Consider the following 19,749-nt stretch of genomic DNA (forward strand, 5'->3'; position numbering starts at 1 on the left):
GGCCAGATCTGCGGCCACTCGAGATTATTACTGCGTATGCCTGCAACCAGATGCTGTGTGCCCTGTTAGAAAAGGTCAAATAAAACTCGAGTTAGTGGAAGCCTGTGGACGCCATGTGTACAAAGTGAAGTTTAATCAAGGTTACAAACAGTGGGTTTTCGGGGACAAAGGCCCCTCCTCGACGCAGGGTTCGCTTGGGCGAAGCGTCGGCTCCCGGTGGTCAAGGCGCGGCGCGGCCTGCGTGCCGCTTCTGGTGCTCGTTGAGGTTGGAGCGTTGGCTGAAGGCGCGGCCGCACTCCCCGCACGCGTAGGGCCGCTCGCCCGTATGCGTTCGCAGGTGGCGCACCAGGCTGCAGTTGCGCACGAAGGCTTTGCCGCAGTCGCGGCAGATATAGGGCTTCTCGCCCGAGTGCAGGCGCTCGTGCTGGCGCAGCTCGGAGCAGCCGCGGAAGGTCTTGCCGCACTCGGGGCAGCCGTAGGGCCGCTCGCCGGTGTGCGCGCGTTGGTGTTGCACCAGGCCCGAGCGGCCCTTGAAGGCCTTTTCGCACAGTGGGCACGCGTAGGGCTTGGCGCTGCTGTGCGTGCGCTGGTGCCGGCTCAGGTTCGAGCGCTGATTGAAGGCCTTGCCGCACTCGGGGCAAGCGTAGGGCTTCTCGCCGGTGTGCACACGCCGGTGCTCCACGAGGTGCGAGAACAGCCCGAAGGCCTTGGCGCAGTCGGCGCACTCGTACGGCTTCTCCCCGGCTCCCGACCCCCGTCGGGGACTCCGCTCGCCGCAGTCCCCGCAGGGCGGGCACCCCAGCCGGAAGGCGCGCCGGGCCAGGACTGGGCCACGGCGGTGGCGCTCGGCCGAGTGCGTCTTCTGGTGGCGGTACAGGCCGGAGCAGCGCACGAAGGCCTTGCCGCACTCGGCACACTCGTAGGGCCGTTCGCCCGTGTGGATGCGCTGGTGCTGCAGCAGGCTGGAGGTGCGCGTGAAGGCCTTGCCACACTCGTCGCAAGCGTACAGCCGCTGGGCCGGGGGGTTGGGGACACCCGGGCGAGGTCGCGAGGTTTGGCCGCACTCAGGACACACTGGGGGGCCCTTGCCCGTCTGCTGCTGCTGGTTGGGGCGGAAGCGCTTCCCGCACCGGGCACACGGACGGGGCTCCTCCATCGCCTGTAGCCGCTCCTGGGGGATCCGCAGGGCCCTCCACGCAAAGGCCTCTCCGCACGCGCAAGCCTGGGGCTGCTCCACCGAGGGGCTCCTCCCGCGGGAGGTCGGCTTTGGGGTCCTCGGGCAGGTCGGAGCGCCCGTCCCCAGTTGGCACGGCCAACAGTCCGTGTGGACCTCACACAGTTGAGTCCGGGGGCAGTTCTGGAGCCGCTCCGGACAGGGGTCACACACGGGTGGCGTCTCCCCAGCGGGCACCCCGCGATGCCGCGCCAGGCAGGAGTTCCTGCTACAGTCCCTGCCACGCGCCGGGCTCCCACAGGGGTCCTCCCCGGCCTGCAGCCCCTCGCGGGTAACTAGCTCAGGGTCCTGAGAAGAGGTGGGGCTGCGCGGCTCCCGCACGAGGGGTCTGATCCCCGAGCCCGGGCTCACCCTGAGGTTGCAGCCCTGGGAGCCCCCACCTGGGGGAGTCGTCCTACCGTCCGCCATCCCTCCACGCAGGTCCCCCTTTTGAGTGGGGCGGCTCCCAGCTCGGTCCTGTTCGAGGGGCCTCGGCTCCTCGGGCCTCTTCTCCCAGGCCCCAGAGGCACCCCGGGCATCGGCCGTGGAGATTCCTCCCTGCCCAGCCTTCTGGGCCAGAGCCTCCATCCTGGGGCACAGAGTTCTGGTTGTAGGATCTGGAAGAGCAGAGAAGAAATGGAGGTTTGCGGTTCCCAGGAGAAGAGAAGTGGAGAACTGGGCCAAAGAGCGACCATCCCACAGCTGGCACCTACTGGGCAGCCCCCAGCTCTCTGCAGATTCGAAAGGGGACATGGAGTGATATAGGCAGGGCCTCCTGCCCCTCTTCAAACTGTCACCACCCAGACCCCAGAGAACAGCTTCCCAGGCTCTCCCTGCCCGCATCTCTGCTCCTCCCCAACAATAGCTCCCAAAACACTGTGCCCCTGGCTAAGGCCCTCCCTGGTCCCCCTTCCCCAAGCAACAGGGACTCCCCCGTTGCTCAGCTGCGAGCTCCCCAGAATCTCACTTACTCCTGGCCTCAGCTTCTCAGTGGCAAGCCCACACTCCGGGTCCTCCTGGCTCCATTCACTGCCATTGTCCGTGTCTCCTGGGAGGTGTGAGGTGAACTCACCTGACAGCTGAGAGCCTGGCCGGGAGATCCGCGCTGCAGAGGCCAATGCTGAGCTGCCCCTCCCCTCTTCAACCAGGAAGTGGTGGTTCTCTCAAGCCTGGCATCCTCATCTACAAAATGGGTATGATAACGGTAAGTGTAAACAGCTGAGTAGGGAGACAGGCAACCCAGATCATTCCAGCAAGTGTGGACATTAGCAAGGCCTAGTGCCTGCTATTACTATTTTAAAATTCTGCTGTGGCTACATTAGTTACCTACTGCTGCTTTAACAAACTGCCACCCCCATAGTGGCTTGAGACAATGCAAACGTGTTATCTCACAGTTCTGGAGGTCAGAAGTCCTAAGGGAAGGTTTCAGTAGTGTGGGTTCCTTCCTGAGGCTCTTGGGGAGGACGTTTGAGGACAATTTCCAGCTTCTAGATGCCACCTACTTTTCTTTCTTCCATCTTCAAGCCAGCAGTAAGACATCTTCGTCTCTCTGGGTTTGTCGTCAAATCTCCTTATACTCCTTACAGGACTCTGACCCTTCTGCCTCTTGTGATCACACTGGGCCAACCACATATAATCCAGGAATCCCCCCCATCTCAGGATCCAAAACCTCACCACACTCAGTTCTTTTGCCTTGGGAAGTAACATATTCACAGGTTCTAGGGACCAGGACGTGCACATCTTTCAGGGGGCCCTTATCCTGCCTACGACAGGGGACTTTGCCGAGATACACACACGTGCATATATACATATTCATCTCCTAAGCAAGCAATTGAAGAGCAAGTGAAAACAAAGGACAGCCGGGCACAGTGGCTCACGCCTGCAATCCCAGCACCTTGGGAGGCCGAGGCAGGTGGATCTCCTGAGGTCAGGAGTTTGACACCAGCCTGACCAACATGGAGAAACCCCATCTCTACTAAAAATACAAAATTAGCCAGGCGTGCTGGTGCACGCCTGTAATCCCAGCTACTCAGGATGCTGAGGCAAGAGAATCACTTGAACCCGGAAGGTGGAGGTTGCAGTGAGCCAAGATTGCACCACTGCACTCCAGCCAAAGCGAAACTCTGTCAAAAAAAAAAAAAAAAAAAGAAAACGAGAGAAAGAAGAAAGAAAGGAAGGAAGGGAGGGAGGGAGGGGCTGGGCACAGTGGCTCACGCCTGTAATCCTAGCACTTTGGGAGGCCAAGGCAGGCGGATCATGAGGTCAGGAAATTGAGACCATCCTGGCTAACACGGTGAAACCCCGTCTCAAAAAATTAGCCAGGCGTGGTGGCAGGAGCCTATAGTCCCAGCTACTCGGGAGGCTGAGGCAGGAGAATGGCGTGAACCTGGGAGGCAGAGCTTGCAGTGAGCCATGATCGCACCACTGCACTCTAGCCTGGGCGACAGAGCGAGACACCGTCTCAGAAAAAAAAAAAGGGAATTTTCCTCACTGTGTTGTGATGTGAAGTTTCTCAGCCTCACACGAGTGATAACCGCACTATCCTCCTGTCCCCTCCCTAGATCTTATTGTTTCCAGAACAAAGATGGATCTGTCCAGTGCAGCCTTTGGACTATGAATCCCGGATGGCTAACGTCACATGCAGAGCACAAGATGGACACACTTGTGGCACCTTCTAAATCGCCGCTTCATTGAGCACAGGAGCTCAGATTCTTCTCCTTTGTCCTGTATTCCTTTTTCTGTGGAAAGCAGATATCCCCTTATTTTATTTATTTTTATTTATTTATTTATTTTGAGACGGAGTCTCCGTCACCCAGGCTGCAGTGCAGTGGCATGATCTCAGCTCACTGCAACCTCCGCCTGCTGGGTTCAAGCAATTCTCCTGCCTCAGCCTCCTGAGTAGCTGGGATTACAGGTGCCCACCACCACGCCAGGCTAGATCTTTGTATTTTTAGTAGATACAGGGTTTCCCCATGTTGGCCAGGCTGGTCTTGAACTCCTGACCTTGTTATCTGACCACCTCAGCCTCCCAAAGTGCTGGGATTACAGGCATGAGCCACCATGCCCGGCCAGATATCCCTTGATTTATTTATTTGTTTGTTACTTATTTATTTTTATTTATTTAGAGACAGGGTTTCATGTTGCCCAGGCTGGAGTGAAGTGGCACGATCTTGGCTCACTGCAATCTTCACCTCCTGGGTTCAAGCAATTCTCCTGCCTAAGCCTCCCGAGTAGCTGGGATTATAGGCATCCGCCACCAAGCCTGGCTAATTTTTGCATTTTTTTTTTTAGTAGAGCTGGCGTTTTACCATGTTGACCGGGCTGGTCTCAAACTCTGACTTCAGGTGATCCACCCATCTTGGCCTCCCCAAATGCTGGGATTACAGGCGTGAGCCACCACACCTAGTCGATATCCATTTATTAAATGTCTCAGAGGGCCGGGTGTGGAGGCTGAGGCAGAAGAATCGCTTGAACTCGGGAGGCAGAGGTTGCAGTGAGCCAAGATGACGCCACTGCACTCCAGCCTGGGCGGCTGAGTGAGACTCCATCTCAAACAAACAAACAAATAAATAAATAAATGTCTCTGAAATCTTAAGTATTTAGTGAGACGTCCTTGACCTGATGTCACTTTTTCTGTCTGTTTTGCAAATTTCTAACAGGCAGTTGCCTTGGGCCACCTGGTGGCCTGAAATAACATGACCAGGAACTAAAAGGACTCACGAAGCATTTAACCAAGACTCTACATGTTGACTTTTCAGCGAAGGACACTTCAGGGCGACTGGCCGCAGTTCTCCAAAGGAAGCTGCTGCCAGTTGTCCCTGGGGGGTTATTTCGTTCTTGGACATCATGACCACAATGACAGAAATGCATTGATGACCAGCACTCTGGGGATGAATGTTTTTGAGTGGAAATTAAACATACCGAACTGGTTAAAGACAAAAATGCAGAGCTGGACAAGTTCTGCAGGTCACGAAGGGCTTTCCCAGCAGCCAGGCTCGGTTCCTGCTCTGCTCTCTGGGAGGCTGCTGGCCTGAGCTGGAGAGCAGAAAGGCCCAGTGCAAGGGTTCAGCAGGTAACTGGTTCCAGGCCAGGCATTTGCTAATAAACCAGGGTGACAGTAAGGACAAAGGGACTCTGGTGTGATGTGAGGTTTCTCAGCCTCACTTGTCACATGTGATCACTGCACAACCCTCCTGTCCCCTCCAGGCCTGTGTGAGACAGGAAAGGTGAGGCTGCCCCTCCCTCTCTGCACCTAAAGCCACTCAGGCCGGGCGCGGTGGCTCAGGCTGTAACCCCAGCACTCTGGGAGGCCGAGGCGGGCGGATCACGAGGTCAGGAGATCGAGACCATCCTGGCTAACACGGTGAAACCCCGTCTCTACTAAAAATACAAAAAATTAGCCGGGCGCGGTGGTGGGCGCCTGTAGTCCCAGCTACTCGGGAGGCTGAGGCAGGAGAATGGCGTAAACCCGGGAGGCGGAGCTTGCAGTGAGCCGAGATCGTGCCACTGCACTCCAGCCTGGGCGACGGAGCAAGACTCCGTCTCAAAAAAAAAAAAAAAGCCACTCAGGGTCTGGGTTTTCCTGAGACTTCTGGAGCCAGATGCAGACTCACAGAGGCGCTGATCCTTCCTCGATCTTCCTCCTTCAAGAGTGGCACTAGTCAGGTCTAATTTAGAGAAAATCTATCACCTTCCCCCCACTGTGGGCTCTGCCACTTGGTGCCTTCGTCTCTCCACCTATCAAATTAGCCAGCTGGAGCTTGCGACTCCAGGAGGCATGCTTGGAAGTAAGGGACTTCTCTGAGTAGGAGTACGTCTGGGTGGTGCTGAACACCAGCATGCTTTGCCCTGTGGCCTGGACTGTGCACAGGGTGACCTGTCACCTCCCACGCAGGTGGAAGGGTGTGAGAGAGAACGGACACTCAGTTACAAACATCCTCTTCCCAAACACTTGTGGATCTGAGTCTGAGGCTCCTCCTTCCAGGTGAGGGCTTGGCTGGCTGCTGATGTAGCTTGTTACTCTCCTTCTGTCCCTTCTGCCCTCAGGTCTTGACCATGCAGCTTCCCAAGAACAGGATGGGGAATGATATGGGCACATGGGGAGGCAACCAGCCATGGGCCCCACCTGCTCATGGGCACTGACCATCCCAACAGCAGGTGGACGTGAATCTAACCCACAACAGACACCAGAGTAGAGGGAGCTGGGCTCCCTGAGTCCGGATGGGGTTCTCCCAGGCCCCCGCAGCGAGACAAGGGAAGCCTCTCCAGAATGTGGAGTATGGACTCACTGTGGGAATAAAGTAAATGAGCTGGGGCGTGGCGGGGAGGTCCAGATTTCAAAAAGCACCACTCACACACCAGGACTGGCAAAGCTGCTGGCAGTAAGCTCTGTCTTGGGGCTCCCCAACTGCAGGTGAGCTGACTGGCCTCAGCTGGCACTAACCACGCTCAGTGTTTGCCCTGAAGACCAGAAGACCTGGCAAAAAAGAGGAAAGCAGAGAACACGCTCCGACCTGGCTGGTGGGGATCCAGACAGTGCAGCTGCTGTGGAAACCTTCAGTTCCACAGAAAGGTAAAGATGGAGCTACCGCACCCCCAGCAATTCCACCCCGAGGTATCCGCCCAAGAAAAAGGAACACAGGCATTCAACAAACACTGGCTGACAGATGTTCACAACAGCACTGTTCACAGTAGCCAAAATGGGGAAACAAGCCAAGTATATAAAATGACAAATGCACAAATAAAATGTGGTATATCCATAGAATGGGATATTATTCAGCCATAAAAAGGGATGCGTACTAACACATACTGCAACATGGACTTTAGAAAACATGGGAAGTAGAAGTGAGTCCCAAAAGACCACATATTACATAATTCCATTTATATGACATATCCAGAATAGGGAAATCCATAGAGACAGAAAGGAGATTAGTGGTCGCCAGGGGCTGAGGGGAAAAAGAATGGGGAGTAATTGCTTTATGGATATCGAGTTTTGTTTTAGTGTAATTAAAATGTTCTGGAAATTATAGTGGTGATGGTTGCACAACATAGTGAATATATTAAAACCTAAACAATCTACTAAAACCTGGCCAGGCGGTGGCTCACACTTGTAATCCCTGCACTTTGGGAGGCCAAGGTGGGAAGATTACTTGAGGCCAGTTCGAGACCAGCCTGGCCAAAATGTGAAAACCCCATCTCTGCTAAAAATATAAAAATTAGCCGGGTGTGGTGGCTCATTCCTGTAGTCCCAGCTACTTGGGAGACTGAGGCAGAGAATCGCTGAAACCTGGGAAGTGGAGGCTGCAGTGAGCCGAGATCGCACCACTGCACTCCAACCTGGGTGACTGAGCAGGACTCCATCACAAAAAAAAAAAAAAAAAAAACCATATATGTGTGTGTGTATATATATATACACATATATATGTACACACGAAAACATGGCCGGGCAGGTAGCTCACGCCTGTAATCCCAACACTTTGGGAGGCTGAGGCTGGCGGATCACGAAGTCAGGAGATTGAGACTATCCAGGCTAACAAGGTGAAACCCCGTCTCTACTAAAAGTACAAAAAATTAGCCGGGCCTGGTGGCGGTGCCTGTAGTCCCAGCTACTCGGGAGGCTGAGGCAGGAGAATGGCGTGAACCTGGGAGGCGGAGCTTGCAATGAGCTGAGATCGCACCACCGCACTCCAGCCTGGGTGACAGAGCGAGACTCTGTCTCAAAAAATATATATACACACACACACATATATATATAATTACATATATATTTAGAGTATATATAGAATGTAAATACATATATTAGATATATATATACTAAAACCCAACCTGAATTGTAAAATGATTTATTTGTTACATGATTTATATCTTTTTGTTTTGTTTTCTTGAGACGGAGTCTCCCTTTGTCACCCAGGCTGGAAACCAGGGGCACGGTCTCAGCTCACCGCAACTTCCGCCTCCCGGGTTCAAGCAATTATCCTGCCTCAGCCTCCTGAATAGCTGGGATTACAGGAGCACACCACCACGCCCAGCTAATTTTTGTATTTTTAGTAGAGAGGGGGTTTCACCATATTGGCCAGGCTGGTCTCAAACTTCTGACCTCGTGATCCGCCTGCCTCGGCCGCCCAAAATGCTGAGATTACAGGTGTGAGCCACTGCGCCCGGCTGATTTATATCTTTAAAAAAAAAAAAAAAGTAGAATGCACCCATGCCACAGTGTTCTTGCCTGCAGCCTGCCAGGCGTCTGCCCACCCTGTAACATCCGGGATGTCATTTGAGCCCTGGTCACATGAAAGCACTGCATGGGATGAAGGTGGTTTGTTTGTTTTTATTATTTATTTATTTTTTTGGCACAGAGTCTCATTCTGCGCCCAGACTGGAGTGCAATGACACACTCTCGGCTCACTGCAAGCTCCGCCTCCCAGGTTCAAGCAATTCTCCTGCCTCAGCCTGGCGAGTAGCTGGGATTACAGATGCCCGCCCCCTACGCCCAGCTAATTTTTGTATTTTCAGTAGAGACAAGGTTTCACCATGTTGGCCTGGCTGGTCTCAAACTCCTGGCCTCAAGTGATCTGCCCCTCGGCTTCCCAAAGGTGCTGGGATTACAGGCACAAGCCACCGCGCCAGGCCGAAGGTGGTTTCTTTTAAACAATACATTTGTAGTGAGAAAAACAAGTTCCTGGCCGAGCGCGGTGGCTCACACCTGTAATCCCAGCACTTTGGAGGGCCGAGGCGGGCGGATCACGAGGTCAGGAGATCGAGACCATCCTGGCTAACACAGTGAAACCCTGTCTCTACTAAAAAAAATACAAAAAATTAGCCAGGCCTGGTTGTGCCTGTAGTCCCAGCTACCCAGGAGGCTGAGGCAGGAGAATGGCATGAACCTGGGAGGCGGAGCTTGCAGTGAGGCGAAATCGGGCCACTGCACTCCAGCCTGGGCGACACAGCAAGACTCCGTCTCAAACAAAAAAAAAGAAAGAAAGAAAAGAAAGAGAGAAAAACAAGTTCTTTTAAATCTCTAGGTGAAAATAAAGTAATTTCTCTCACACAGCCAAGTCAACTGCGTACCAGAGTACCGAGCATAGTTTCCACATCAGAGGCTTAAGCTCTGGGTAAAAGCATTTTCTTTAGCCAGGTGTCTGTTAATTCACTCATGTCAAAGAGAAAACTTGGCTGGGTGTGGTGGCTCATGCCTATAATCCCAGCACTTTGTGAAGCCAAGGTGGGTGGATGGCTTGAGCCCAGGAGTTAGAGACCAGCCTGGGCAATATGGTGAAACCCTGTCTCTATTTGGAAAAAAAAAAAAAAAGGCCAGGCGCGGTGGCTCATACCTGTAACCCCAGCACTTTGGAAGGCCGAGGCAGGCGGATCATGAGGTCAGGAGTTTGAGACCATCCTGGCTAACATGGTGAAACCCCGTCTCTATTAAAAATACAAAAAATTAGCCGGGTGTGGTGGTGGGCGCCTGTAGTCCCAGCTACTCGGGAGGCTGAGACAGGAGAATGGCATGAACCCAGGAAGGCGGAGCTTGCAGTGAACCGAGATTACGCCACTGCACTCCAGCCTGGGTGACAGAGCGAGACTCTGTCTTAAAAAAAAAAGACGGTGACTCACGCCTGTAATCCCAGCACTTTGGAAGGCCGAGGCGGACGGATCACAAGGTCAGGAGATCGAGACCATGGTGAAACCCCGTCTCTACTAAAAATAGAAAAAAATTAGCCGGGTGCAGTGGCGGGCGCCTGTAGTCCCAGCTACTCGGGAGGCTGAGGCCGGAGAATGGCGTGAACCCGGGAGGCGGAGCTTGCAGTGAGCCGAGATTGCGCCACTGCACTCCAGCCTGGGTGACAGAGCGAGACTCCGTCTCAAAAAAAAAAAAAAAAAAAAAAAAAAAAAGAGAAAAAAAGAAAAAAAATGGCCGGACGCAGTGGCTCACGTCTGTAATTCCAACACTTTGGGAGGCCAAGGCGCATGGATCCCGAGGTCAGGAGATCGAGAGCAGCCTAGCTAAGATGGTGAAACCCCATCTCTACTAAAAATACAAAAAATTAGCCAGGCAAGGTGGCGCGCGCCTGTAATCCCAGCTACTCGGGAGGCTGAGGCAGGAGAATCACTTGAATCCGGGAGACGGAGCTTGCAGTGAGCCGAGATCGCGCCACTGCACTCCAGCCTGGGCGACAGAGCAAGGCTCTGTCTCAAAAAAAAGAAAAAGAAAAAAAACAAAAACAAAAACAAAAACTATCTGGGTGTGGTGGTGCATGCCTGTAGCCCCAGCTACCAGAAGGCTAAGGTGGGAGGATCGCTTGAGCCTGGGAGATCGAGGCTGCAGTGAGCTAAGATCGCACTACTGCACGCCAGCCTGGGCAACACAGCGAGACCACATCTCAAAAAAAGAAAGCAAAGAAAGCAAAGAAAACTCATTAGAAACTGAACATGCTCGCTGGGAATGATATTCAGGGCACAGGGCAATTCCTTACAGGGGCACATGCCCAAGGGCATTGCTGCCACCAGATGGGAAGTTGTGACTTGGGAGGGAGGAGACTGAGGGCAGGACGCAGGACATGGAGACACATATTCTGGTCTGTCTGACCATGGAGCTCTGTCCACACCCAGGCTGCCCGCTGGCTCCCAACCACCATCCCCAGTATCTGGCGTCTGTCTCTCACAGGTGTAGGCTTCTCTCTCTGGAGTCCATCTGCTGGCCATGGACCTGGCTATTCGGGGCAGGCCCATCCTGCCCATCTCCCCACACTCTTTAAGCCTCTGTCTGAGCACTGCAGGTTTTGTAGTGTTCCCTAGTCTGCCTCTGAGAGGCCAGGCTGACTGAAGAGCTCCTGAGAAAGCCACCAGGACCCACTGCTAAGGGGGTCGGTCCAGGGTCATTGCCAGACTGGGATCTGAGGTCCCCACACACAGGGCCGGGAACTCCCCAGCCATAAACTCTGATGGGGGTACCAGAGTGGACTCCAGCCCCTTACACGGCAGAGGGAGCATGCCACTATGGATGCTGAGCAGCAGGAGATCAGGGGCCCCGCTTTCACAATGTGCCATCCCAGAAGCCCCACAGTCAGGATCTGGACCTCTCTGACATAACTCCAGGTCACAGGGACCCAAGTGTCAGGGATGGAGGGACCTGGCCACCTGCCTTGCTATTAGCTCCAAGGCTGCCGGCTTCATGTCACAGTCTGTACAACAGCTGGTGGCATGAGCAGGGCAAGGATCAGCACTCAGCATGACTTCCTAGAACTCTAGGGAGGTAGGGGCTGAGGACTTCCCAGGTAAAAGACCATACCTGGGGCAGCCTGGCCAAACAGGGACAATTGGTCCCCATGGAATCAATGGACAGGCCCAAGAATGGATGGGCACATGAGGTCACCCAGGACCGGCAGCTTCCACTGAAGGAGGCTGTAATAGGTTGAAAGATGTCCCTCACCCTGCAAAAGATACGTCCAGCGCCCTAACCCTGGAACTCTCAGAATGTGACCTTATTAGGTCTTTGCAGACATAAGTACGGATCTTGTGATGAGATCACTCTGAATAACCTGGGTGTGTCCTAACTCCAATGACAGGTGTCCTTATGAAGGAGGCAAAGGGAGTTCTGACACGGGGAAGAGGAGGCCATGTGAAGATGAAGGTTGATATTGGAGTGATGCAGCCACACTCCAAGGAACACCTGGAGCCGCCAGGAGCCAGAAGAGGCAAGGAAAGACCCCACCCAGAGCCATCAGAGAGCACAGTCCTGCCGACACCTTCATTTCAGACTTCTGGCTTCCAGGACTCGGAGAATAACTTTCTGTTGTTTTAAACTGCCCAGTTTGTGGTAGTGTGTTATAGCAGCATAGAAACTAATAGAGACTGATCTAGCACCCTCGACAGAATGGGTGTGTTGTGTGGGGCTCTCCTGATCCCTAGTGATGGGGAGTCAGAGGACTGCTCAGTGTCTGAACAGAGGGTTGGGGAAGCTGGGTTGTCCTGAAGAACCAGCAGTCCCCACTTGGCAGAAAGGGACCCTGAACTCGTGAGAGGTGGGGGCTGAGGGGCGCCTGCTGGCCATGTGCTAAGAGCATCTTTGGATTGGTCCCCAGATGCCCTGCTCCCATGGGTGGCTCCTCTGCTGCAACAAGAACCTGCCTCCCAGCACCAGACACAGCAGGTGGGAGCTGTGGACCATGGCCGAGTCTCTTCATCTCCTCGATCTGCTCCCAGGATGCACTGTCCAACTATCCCACCTGTAGGTGGGTGACATTCCAGCCATGGACCCATGATCTGAGGCTGAGCACAGCAAACACAATCAAGGCTCTGGGTCCCAGGCCCCAGGAGCCCATCCTTGATGGTGCATTACAGCTCTCCCAGGCTGTTCTGACAGTGATCTCCCATCTGCCCCAGGTGAGCATGCTTGCACCTGGGTGCTTGCCCAGCCTTTCTAGTTGTCCTCAGGGCTTCTGGTGTTGGGAACAGGATGCAGAGCTACCAATTTAGGGGGACTGAGAGGTTAACGTGGCCAAGGCTGAACCCTGCAGAACTGCAGAGCGACAGCACACACAGGAAAGCTATTGAGGTTCCACATCCTCATGGAGGTTGGACACGGCACAGTGAGGTCTTATTTGGCCAAGAGAATATGACGGGAAGCCGCTGGGCACGGTGGTGCATGCCTGTAATTCCAGCTACTCGGGAGGCTGAGGCTGAAGAATGGCTTGATCCCGGGAGGCGGAGACTGCAGTGAGCCGAGATCGCGCCACTGCACTCCAGTCTGGGCAATAAGAGCAAAACTCCATCTCAAAACAACAAAAACAACAACAATTAAAAAAAAAAAAAAAAAAAAAAAAAACCCAGAATGTGCAGAGAAGTCAACGTTGGTGGCTCTGAGGTGTGGAGGACACAGGCTAGTGCCCAGCTCAGCGTGGCTCCACCTCTCTGAGCCAAAAACCAACCTCACCCACACTGACAGTCCCAGGGGACACAGACTCTAGCCCCTATGTCCAATTCTACACTGCGCACGCAATGGGAAGAACAGTGCACCACGCATTGTACAGCAGAAGAAATGTCCTCTGAGTGCAGGCACAGCTCCCTTCTGTGCCTGTCCTCCCCACAGTGCCTCCACCCTCGAGGATTAGCAAGTTTCAACCCTCGCAGGACATCCAGTGTCAGGGCCAAACGGTGCTGTATCCTGCTCTAACAGTGAGTGAAGGAGGGGGCCGCAGACAAGAAGAAATGAACAAGGAGACAATTTAAGAGAGAAAAAGACGTGAAGAACATCAGACAGGGAGCAGCGCGAGGGCGCCGGGGAGGGAGGCAGCGGACTCTTCGGGTCTCTGTGAGGAGCGGGCATGAAACCGGTCTGGAGACAAGGTAAGGGAAGAGCAAGTGCAAAGGCCAGGATGCGGGGGCAGAGGCGGTAGGGAGGCCGGCGTCGGCCTCGGCTAGCAGGTGGGCTTGACTCCGAGAGTCGCAGGCCGCCAGGATGCGTCCCGGGCCTGGAGCCTCCCCTCGCGGGCTTCAATGACACCCAGCACGGAAACGCGGGGGCCAGAACTACAGCAGCCCGTCCCGCCCGGAACTCAAGGTCGTGACTGCTGTGGCCGGTCCGGACCCGGAGCGCGAGGACCGGAAGTGCGCGGCGTCAAGCCTCTGCCCCGGGCCCCGCCCGCGGAGGTGGAGAGGGGACTGGGGTGGTGGCCGCGCTATGCGCCGGGAGGTCCCCGCCTCGCAGGCCGAGGTTGCGGGTCCGCGCAGAATGCCACTTACTCGCTGGAGGCGGCCCGCACGGGTCCCCTGGTCCCCGCCCCGCATGCAGCGCGGAGCCGTCCTCCCGCCACCTCCGGGCCGCCGCGGCACTGAGGGACCCAGGCCACAGCAAGCGCAGGCAAGAATCCGCGCGGGGACTGCTGGGAAACGTAGTCCCGTCTTGTCCCGCTTTGGCGCTGCGGAGAAAGCGGTGTAGCGGGAGGCTTGGGTTTCCGTTGTCGTAGAAACAGAGGCCGGCCACACCTAAAAGGCAGGACGCGGCTGCGTCGTCGCCAAGGAAACGGCGTTCCGGACAGGGCCGCAGAGTCCCGCCCATTCCTCCTCGTGAAAGCGGGGGATTGGTCATGATAATGCTTGATAGCCTCCTTCTCCCAATCTGATTTCTAAGAGGTCCCAACCCGGAAACGACTTGCCGCTCGCAGCCTCCCCTCGGGTGGGAAGGTTGGGCTGTGAAGCACTTGGGAAGCTCTGAAGTGTCCTGGTGAGCGCATTGCGAGTCAGACCGATAACATCAGAATCTGGGAGTGGGCCCGAGCATCTGCGCGTCAAAAGTCCTCAGTTGAGTCTACTTTTTTGTTGTTTTTGGTTTGCTTTTTTGAGACAGGGTCTCGCTCTGTCGCCCAGGTGAATGCAGTGACACCATCACGGTTCACTGCAGCCTCGACCTCCTGAGCTCAAGCGATCCTCCCACCTCAACCTCCAGAGGAGCTGGTAACACGGACGCGCGCCACCACGCCCGGCTAATTTTCTTTCTTCTCTCCCTCCCCCTGCCTTCTTCTTCCCATTATCCCGCCCAGGCTGGTCTCGAACTCCTGTACTGAAGCGACCCTCCCGCCTCACCCTCCCGAATAGCTGGGACTATAGGTGGGAGCCACTATGTCTGGATCGTTTTTTTATTTTTATTTATTTATTTCAGAGATAGACCGTATGTTGCCCAGACTGGTCTGGAACTCCTGGGCTGAAGCGATCCTCGTGCTTCAGCCTTCCAAATTGCCGGGACTACAGGCTTGAGCCAGTGCACCAGGGCCCTAGCCTGGCCCCCAGTTGATTCTAACATGTGCGGCCCCTTTGGGTGTTGCAGACTCTAGGGCCCTCCCAGGTAGGATGAACTGGTCAGGCCTCCTACCCATTTGTCACCCAGCTCTTGCCCCCATCTGTTGTGTGGCTCCTGCCCTCCATAGGGACATCTAATTTTGTTGGCCAGTCCAGCACATATATACGACCCAATTTGCCCTACCTTTCTGCCGCCACCGCATCTGCTTCAGGGATGCTGGGACTGTCCCACTCCCTTTCTCCATCCTTTGGGTGTCTGGACATGGAAAGCCTTGTCAAGAGGTCTAGCTCCCTGCCCAAGTACAAAACTCAGGGCTCACCAAGCTCATTGAGGGCGAGCAGGAGGCTGAAGGGCACTTGGAGGGCTGCCCGCCTTGTGGGTCCCTCGGTGGCTGAAGAGAGTTGCACAGGAAAGCCTTGACAATTGTCACAGATAAAGGAGTGCAGATATGTGACAGGTTCGGCCACTGGCCCCAATTGGGACAGAAGTAAGATTTCTTTTTTTTTTTTGAGACAGAGTCTCACTCTGTTGCCCAGGCTGGAGTGCAGTGGCCGCGATCTCAGCTCACTGCAACTTCTGCCTCCCAGGTTCAAGCAGTTCTCTGCCTCAGCCTCCCGAGTAGCTGGGATTATAGGTGCCCACAACTACGCCTGGCTAATTTTTGTATTTTTAGTAGAGATGGGGTTTCACCATCTTGGCCAGGCTGGTATTGAATTCCTGACCTCGTGATCCACCCGCCTCGGCCTCCCAAAGTGCTGGGATTACAGGTGTGAGCCACTGCACCTGGCCTGACCCAAGTAGGATTTCTCACACCTGTGGGTGCACTGCTACTGGAGGAGTCTTGAGCCCATGTGGAAGAACTTCCCACTCCCAGGCACAGAAAGGGCCTCCCTCTGGAGTGAAGCATCTGGTGGTACCACAGGCCTGGCCACCACACAAAGGCCTTGTCCCTGCAGGGCTGGCATGGGTTGACTGGCAGCCCTGGAGTGGAGTTTGAAGCACCAGTCAAAGGCCTTACCATTTGGCAGGCATAGGTGTGGGGGACTTGTCTGGAGGGGACTGGCTATGGGGTCTGTGACAGTCTGTACGCTTTCTTCTTTTTTTTTTTTTGAGACAGAGTCTCGCTCTGTCGCCCAGGCTGGAGCACAGTGGCCGGATCTCAGCTCACTGCAAGCTCCGCCTCCCGGGTTCACACCATTCTCCTGCCTCAGCCTCCCGAGTAGCTGGGACTACAGGCGCCCGCCACCTCGCCCGGCTAGTTTTTTGTATTTTTTTAGTAGAGAGGGGGTTTCACCATGTTAGCCAGGATGGTCTCAATCTCCTGACCTTGTGATCTGCCCGTCTCGGCCTCCCAAAGTGGTAGGATTACAGGCTTGAGCCACCGCGCCCGGCCGTTTTTTGTTTTTTGTTTTTTGTTTTTGAGACAGAGTCTCGCTCTGTCGCCCAGGCTGGAGCTCAGTGGCCGGATCTCAGCTCACTGCAAGCTCCGCCTCCCGGGTTTACACCATTCTCCTGCCTCAGCCTCCCGAGTAGCTGGGACTACAGGCGCCCGCCACCTCTTCCGGCTAGTTTTTTGTATTTTTTAGTAGAGACGGGGTTTCACCGTGTTAGCCAGGATGGTCTCGATCTCCTGACCTCGTGATCCGGCCATCTCAGCCTCCCAAAGTGCCGGTATTATAGGCTTCAGCCACCGCGCCCGGCCGGCTTTCTTCACGTCTACACAAGCCTGTTGTCTAAGTGACCCTGCAGGGTTCTTGCAGGGGCAGCACCAGAGAAGCATCTTGTGACAACGGTCACACAGGAGCGATTTCAGGAACAAGACTCTGAATCAGGCAAGGACCTGGAGAGGAAGCTCCAGTGGGGCACCCACCCAAGGGGTCCAACTTTACCAATCCCACAGGTCCCTGGGCTAGGGCTTATTCTATGTCTGCAGGCCTGGGACCCTGCACCCTGGAGAGTTGTCCTGCTACTGGCCATCCCTCCACAGAGGTCCCCCTCTTGGCTCTATGCTGTCCTCAGCAAAGGGCCTCTACTCCATTTCAGGCCTCTTCTGAGGGCCCGGGCAGCTTACTGCGAAGCAGCCTCAGGGGATGGAGGCTTCAGCAGGGCATCTTGGCTCCCCACCACAGAATCCTGGTTGTAGGATCTGGAAGAACAGAGGAGAAATGGAAGTTGGCAGTTCCCAGGAGGGGAGAAGGTGTTGGTGAGCCATGAAAGGAAACCCCAGTGGCTGAAGCATCCTGGAATACTTGGCCAGATTTCCTTAAGAGTGTGTGTGTGTGTGTGTGTGTATGTGTGATGGAATATGTGTGTGTATGTGTGTGTGATGGAGTGTGTGTGTGATGGAGAGTGTGTGTGATGGAGTGTGTGTGTGTGTGATGGAGTGTGTGTGTGTGTGTGTGTGTGATGGAGTCCCATTCTGTCACCCAGGCTGAAGTGAAGTGGTGCAATCTTGGCTCACTGCAACCTCCACCTCCTAGGTTCAAGTGATTCTCTTGCCTCAGCCTCCCAAGCAGCTGAGACTACAAGCGCCCGCCACCACGCCCAGCTAATTTGTATTTTTAGTAGAGATGGGGTTTCACCGTGTTAGCCAGGATGGTCTCGATCTCCTGACCTCATGATCCACTGCGCCCGGCCCTCTTCTGTCTCTTATAAGGACACTTGCCATTGGATTTAGGATCTACCCCACTAATCCAGGATGCTCTCGTCTTGGGATCCTTGACTAATTTACATCTGCAAAGATTTTTTTCCAATAGGTCACATTCACTGGGTCTGGGTATTAGGGCATGAACTTATCTTTTTGGGGGCTGCCGTTCAATCCATTATAGGTGGGCATCCCACGGAAGCAGACAGTGGCTGGGCCAAAGTAGCCCGTGAAGGATCAACCATGGGCACAAGATCAGGTTTGGGATATGGCAGGGCCAGGCTTGGCTCTGTCAGGCAACTGGGTGGACTGAATCCAGCGCACTCCAAACGAGTTGATAATCAGGTTGGTGACTTCAACAGACAACCAAAGTGCCAGTAAGGGCATTAAGGAGCCATCATGGCCAGGCGCGGTGGCTCACACCTGTAATCCCAGCACTTTGGGAGGCCGAGGCGGGAGAATCACGAGGTCAGGAGATCGAGACCATCCTGGCTAACACAGTGAAACCCCGTCTCTACTAAAAATACAATAAAATTAGCCGGGCGTGGTGGCGGGCGCCTGCAGTCCCAGCTACTCAAGAGGCTGAGGCAGGAGAATGGCGTGACCCCGGGAGGCAGAGCTTGCAGTGAGCCAAGATTGGGTCACTGCACTCCAGCCTGGGTGACAGAGCAAGACTCGGTCTCCAAAAAAAAAGGAGCCATCACAAGGACATAAGATCAGCTGACAGTAGGACTGTGGCTGGTACGGTGGACAGGCAAAGTGACTGCCTGGAGAGTGGGCAGGTGGCCCAGCAGGGCCCAGAGGGTGCCTTCCCAGAAGTGAGGACTCCAGTCTGGGGCCACTCAGGATGGACACAATGTACCAGAAGTGAGGTAGATCTCTGCAGAGTCCCTGGGGTCCTCATCCAGTCTGAAGAACATAGCACCAGCAGCCCTAGACCTATGAGGTCATATTCTGCATCTTACCCTAGCACCTTGGGGACCTGGGGAGGCAGGACCACCCTGGGCCTGGCAGGCGGGTGCATGAGTCTTGGCTCTGTAGTATTCACCACCCCACACCTGAGGGCACCTGCCCTCTGCAGCATGGTGGGTCATTCTCATGAGGTCTATAAAGATGTCCATTATTAAGTGACCATGGTGGCCAGGCCACAGAGTTCACATTGACCTTGCCTGAGATTGCATTCTCCTTTCCACACTGAAGGGGAAAACAGGTTCAGAGGGGTGGGCTGAACCTATCCTGATGAGTGCTGCCTGTTTGCTCCCACCCTCCCTACAACCAGCACTCCCCCATGCCCCTCACTCAAGACCAGGGAGGAGCCCACCTAGCCCCTCCTGCAACCACGCAGACCCCAGTGAGAGCCCCGAGGCTGCTACTCTGCACAGGATGGAGGGCAGGGGTAAAGGCCATTGGGTGGTGGCAGTTGGCTGTGCCCCTCACCAGAGACTGACCCCCTGACCAGGCCAGCTTCAGGGCATGTGTCCTTTCCTGAGCTGTAACTGACCATAGTCCAAGGGGCCCACTGTAGGGAGTCCTCAGCAGCCAGACAGAAATGCCCCTGGATTGGGGTAAGAAGAGCCTTTACAGGCAGGCAGTGAAGAAACACAGCTGCTGGGCATCTGCTATGTGCATGCCTCAGGGGTGGGAGTAGAGGGCAGGCATAGCCCTGGGACCTGGGTCAAGTGTCTGGGCCCTTGGGATCCCGAGTTGGAGGGATACCGCCTTGGAGGCAGAGGTGGGCATCAGAGGGTGGCCCCAGGTGGTCCTGGAGTCTGGCCTCGTGAAGGCCACGTCTATGCGTGCTGCAGGCAGACATACAGTCAACAGTGGTCGCTACCTCCGGAAACCCAGTTCTGCTCACGAGACTAGGTCTAACAAGCTGGGACAGGCAGAGGGATATGAAGGAGTCATGGGCAGACATACTGTCCACACTGGCTGCCAGGGTGGCCAAGTGAATAGAGTGAGCTGGGGCACTCACTACCGTGCCAACCCCACGCACGGATGAGGACCCCGGGTCGAAGACCCACGTCCTCAATCCCACGCAATAGCTCAGGCCCTCTGAGAGGGTTCGCTGTCTGCCCAGCCAGGCCTGAGCTGTTCAGA

At 55.1% G+C, this 19,749-nt stretch overlaps 2 protein-coding genes across 4 annotated transcripts in view; both read right to left on the reverse strand.

Moving 5' to 3' along the window:
* The window catches only part of ZSCAN18 (zinc finger and SCAN domain containing 18), a 407,087-nt gene that overhangs the window by 272,079 nt on the left and 115,259 nt on the right, over nucleotides 1-19,749 (reverse strand). The window lies entirely within an intron of this gene.
* Nucleotides 116-14,036, reverse strand: ZNF837 (zinc finger protein 837). Of its 3 annotated transcripts, none has more exons than XM_050768650.1 (3): nucleotides 13,952-14,036; nucleotides 2,286-2,395; nucleotides 116-1,830 (listed from the first exon to the last, which is right to left on the reverse strand). In XM_050768650.1, exon 3 carries the CDS (start codon nucleotides 1,799-1,801, stop codon nucleotides 221-223), a length of 1,581 nt encoding a protein of 526 aa, XP_050624607.1. In that variant the 5' UTR covers nucleotides 1,802-1,830; nucleotides 2,286-2,395; nucleotides 13,952-14,036; the 3' UTR covers nucleotides 116-220. The 3 variants fall into 3 exon arrangements, with proteins under 3 accessions (XP_050624607.1, XP_050624608.1, XP_050624609.1); XM_050768651.1 differs by having other exon boundaries at nucleotides 2,185-2,395; XM_050768652.1 differs by lacking the exon at nucleotides 13,952-14,036 and adding an exon at nucleotides 3,705-5,492.

The sequence above is a fragment of the Macaca thibetana genome, chromosome 19 (genome assembly GCF_024542745.1).
Source record: "Macaca thibetana thibetana isolate TM-01 chromosome 19, ASM2454274v1, whole genome shotgun sequence".
NCBI lineage: Eukaryota > Metazoa > Chordata > Mammalia > Primates > Cercopithecidae > Macaca > Macaca thibetana.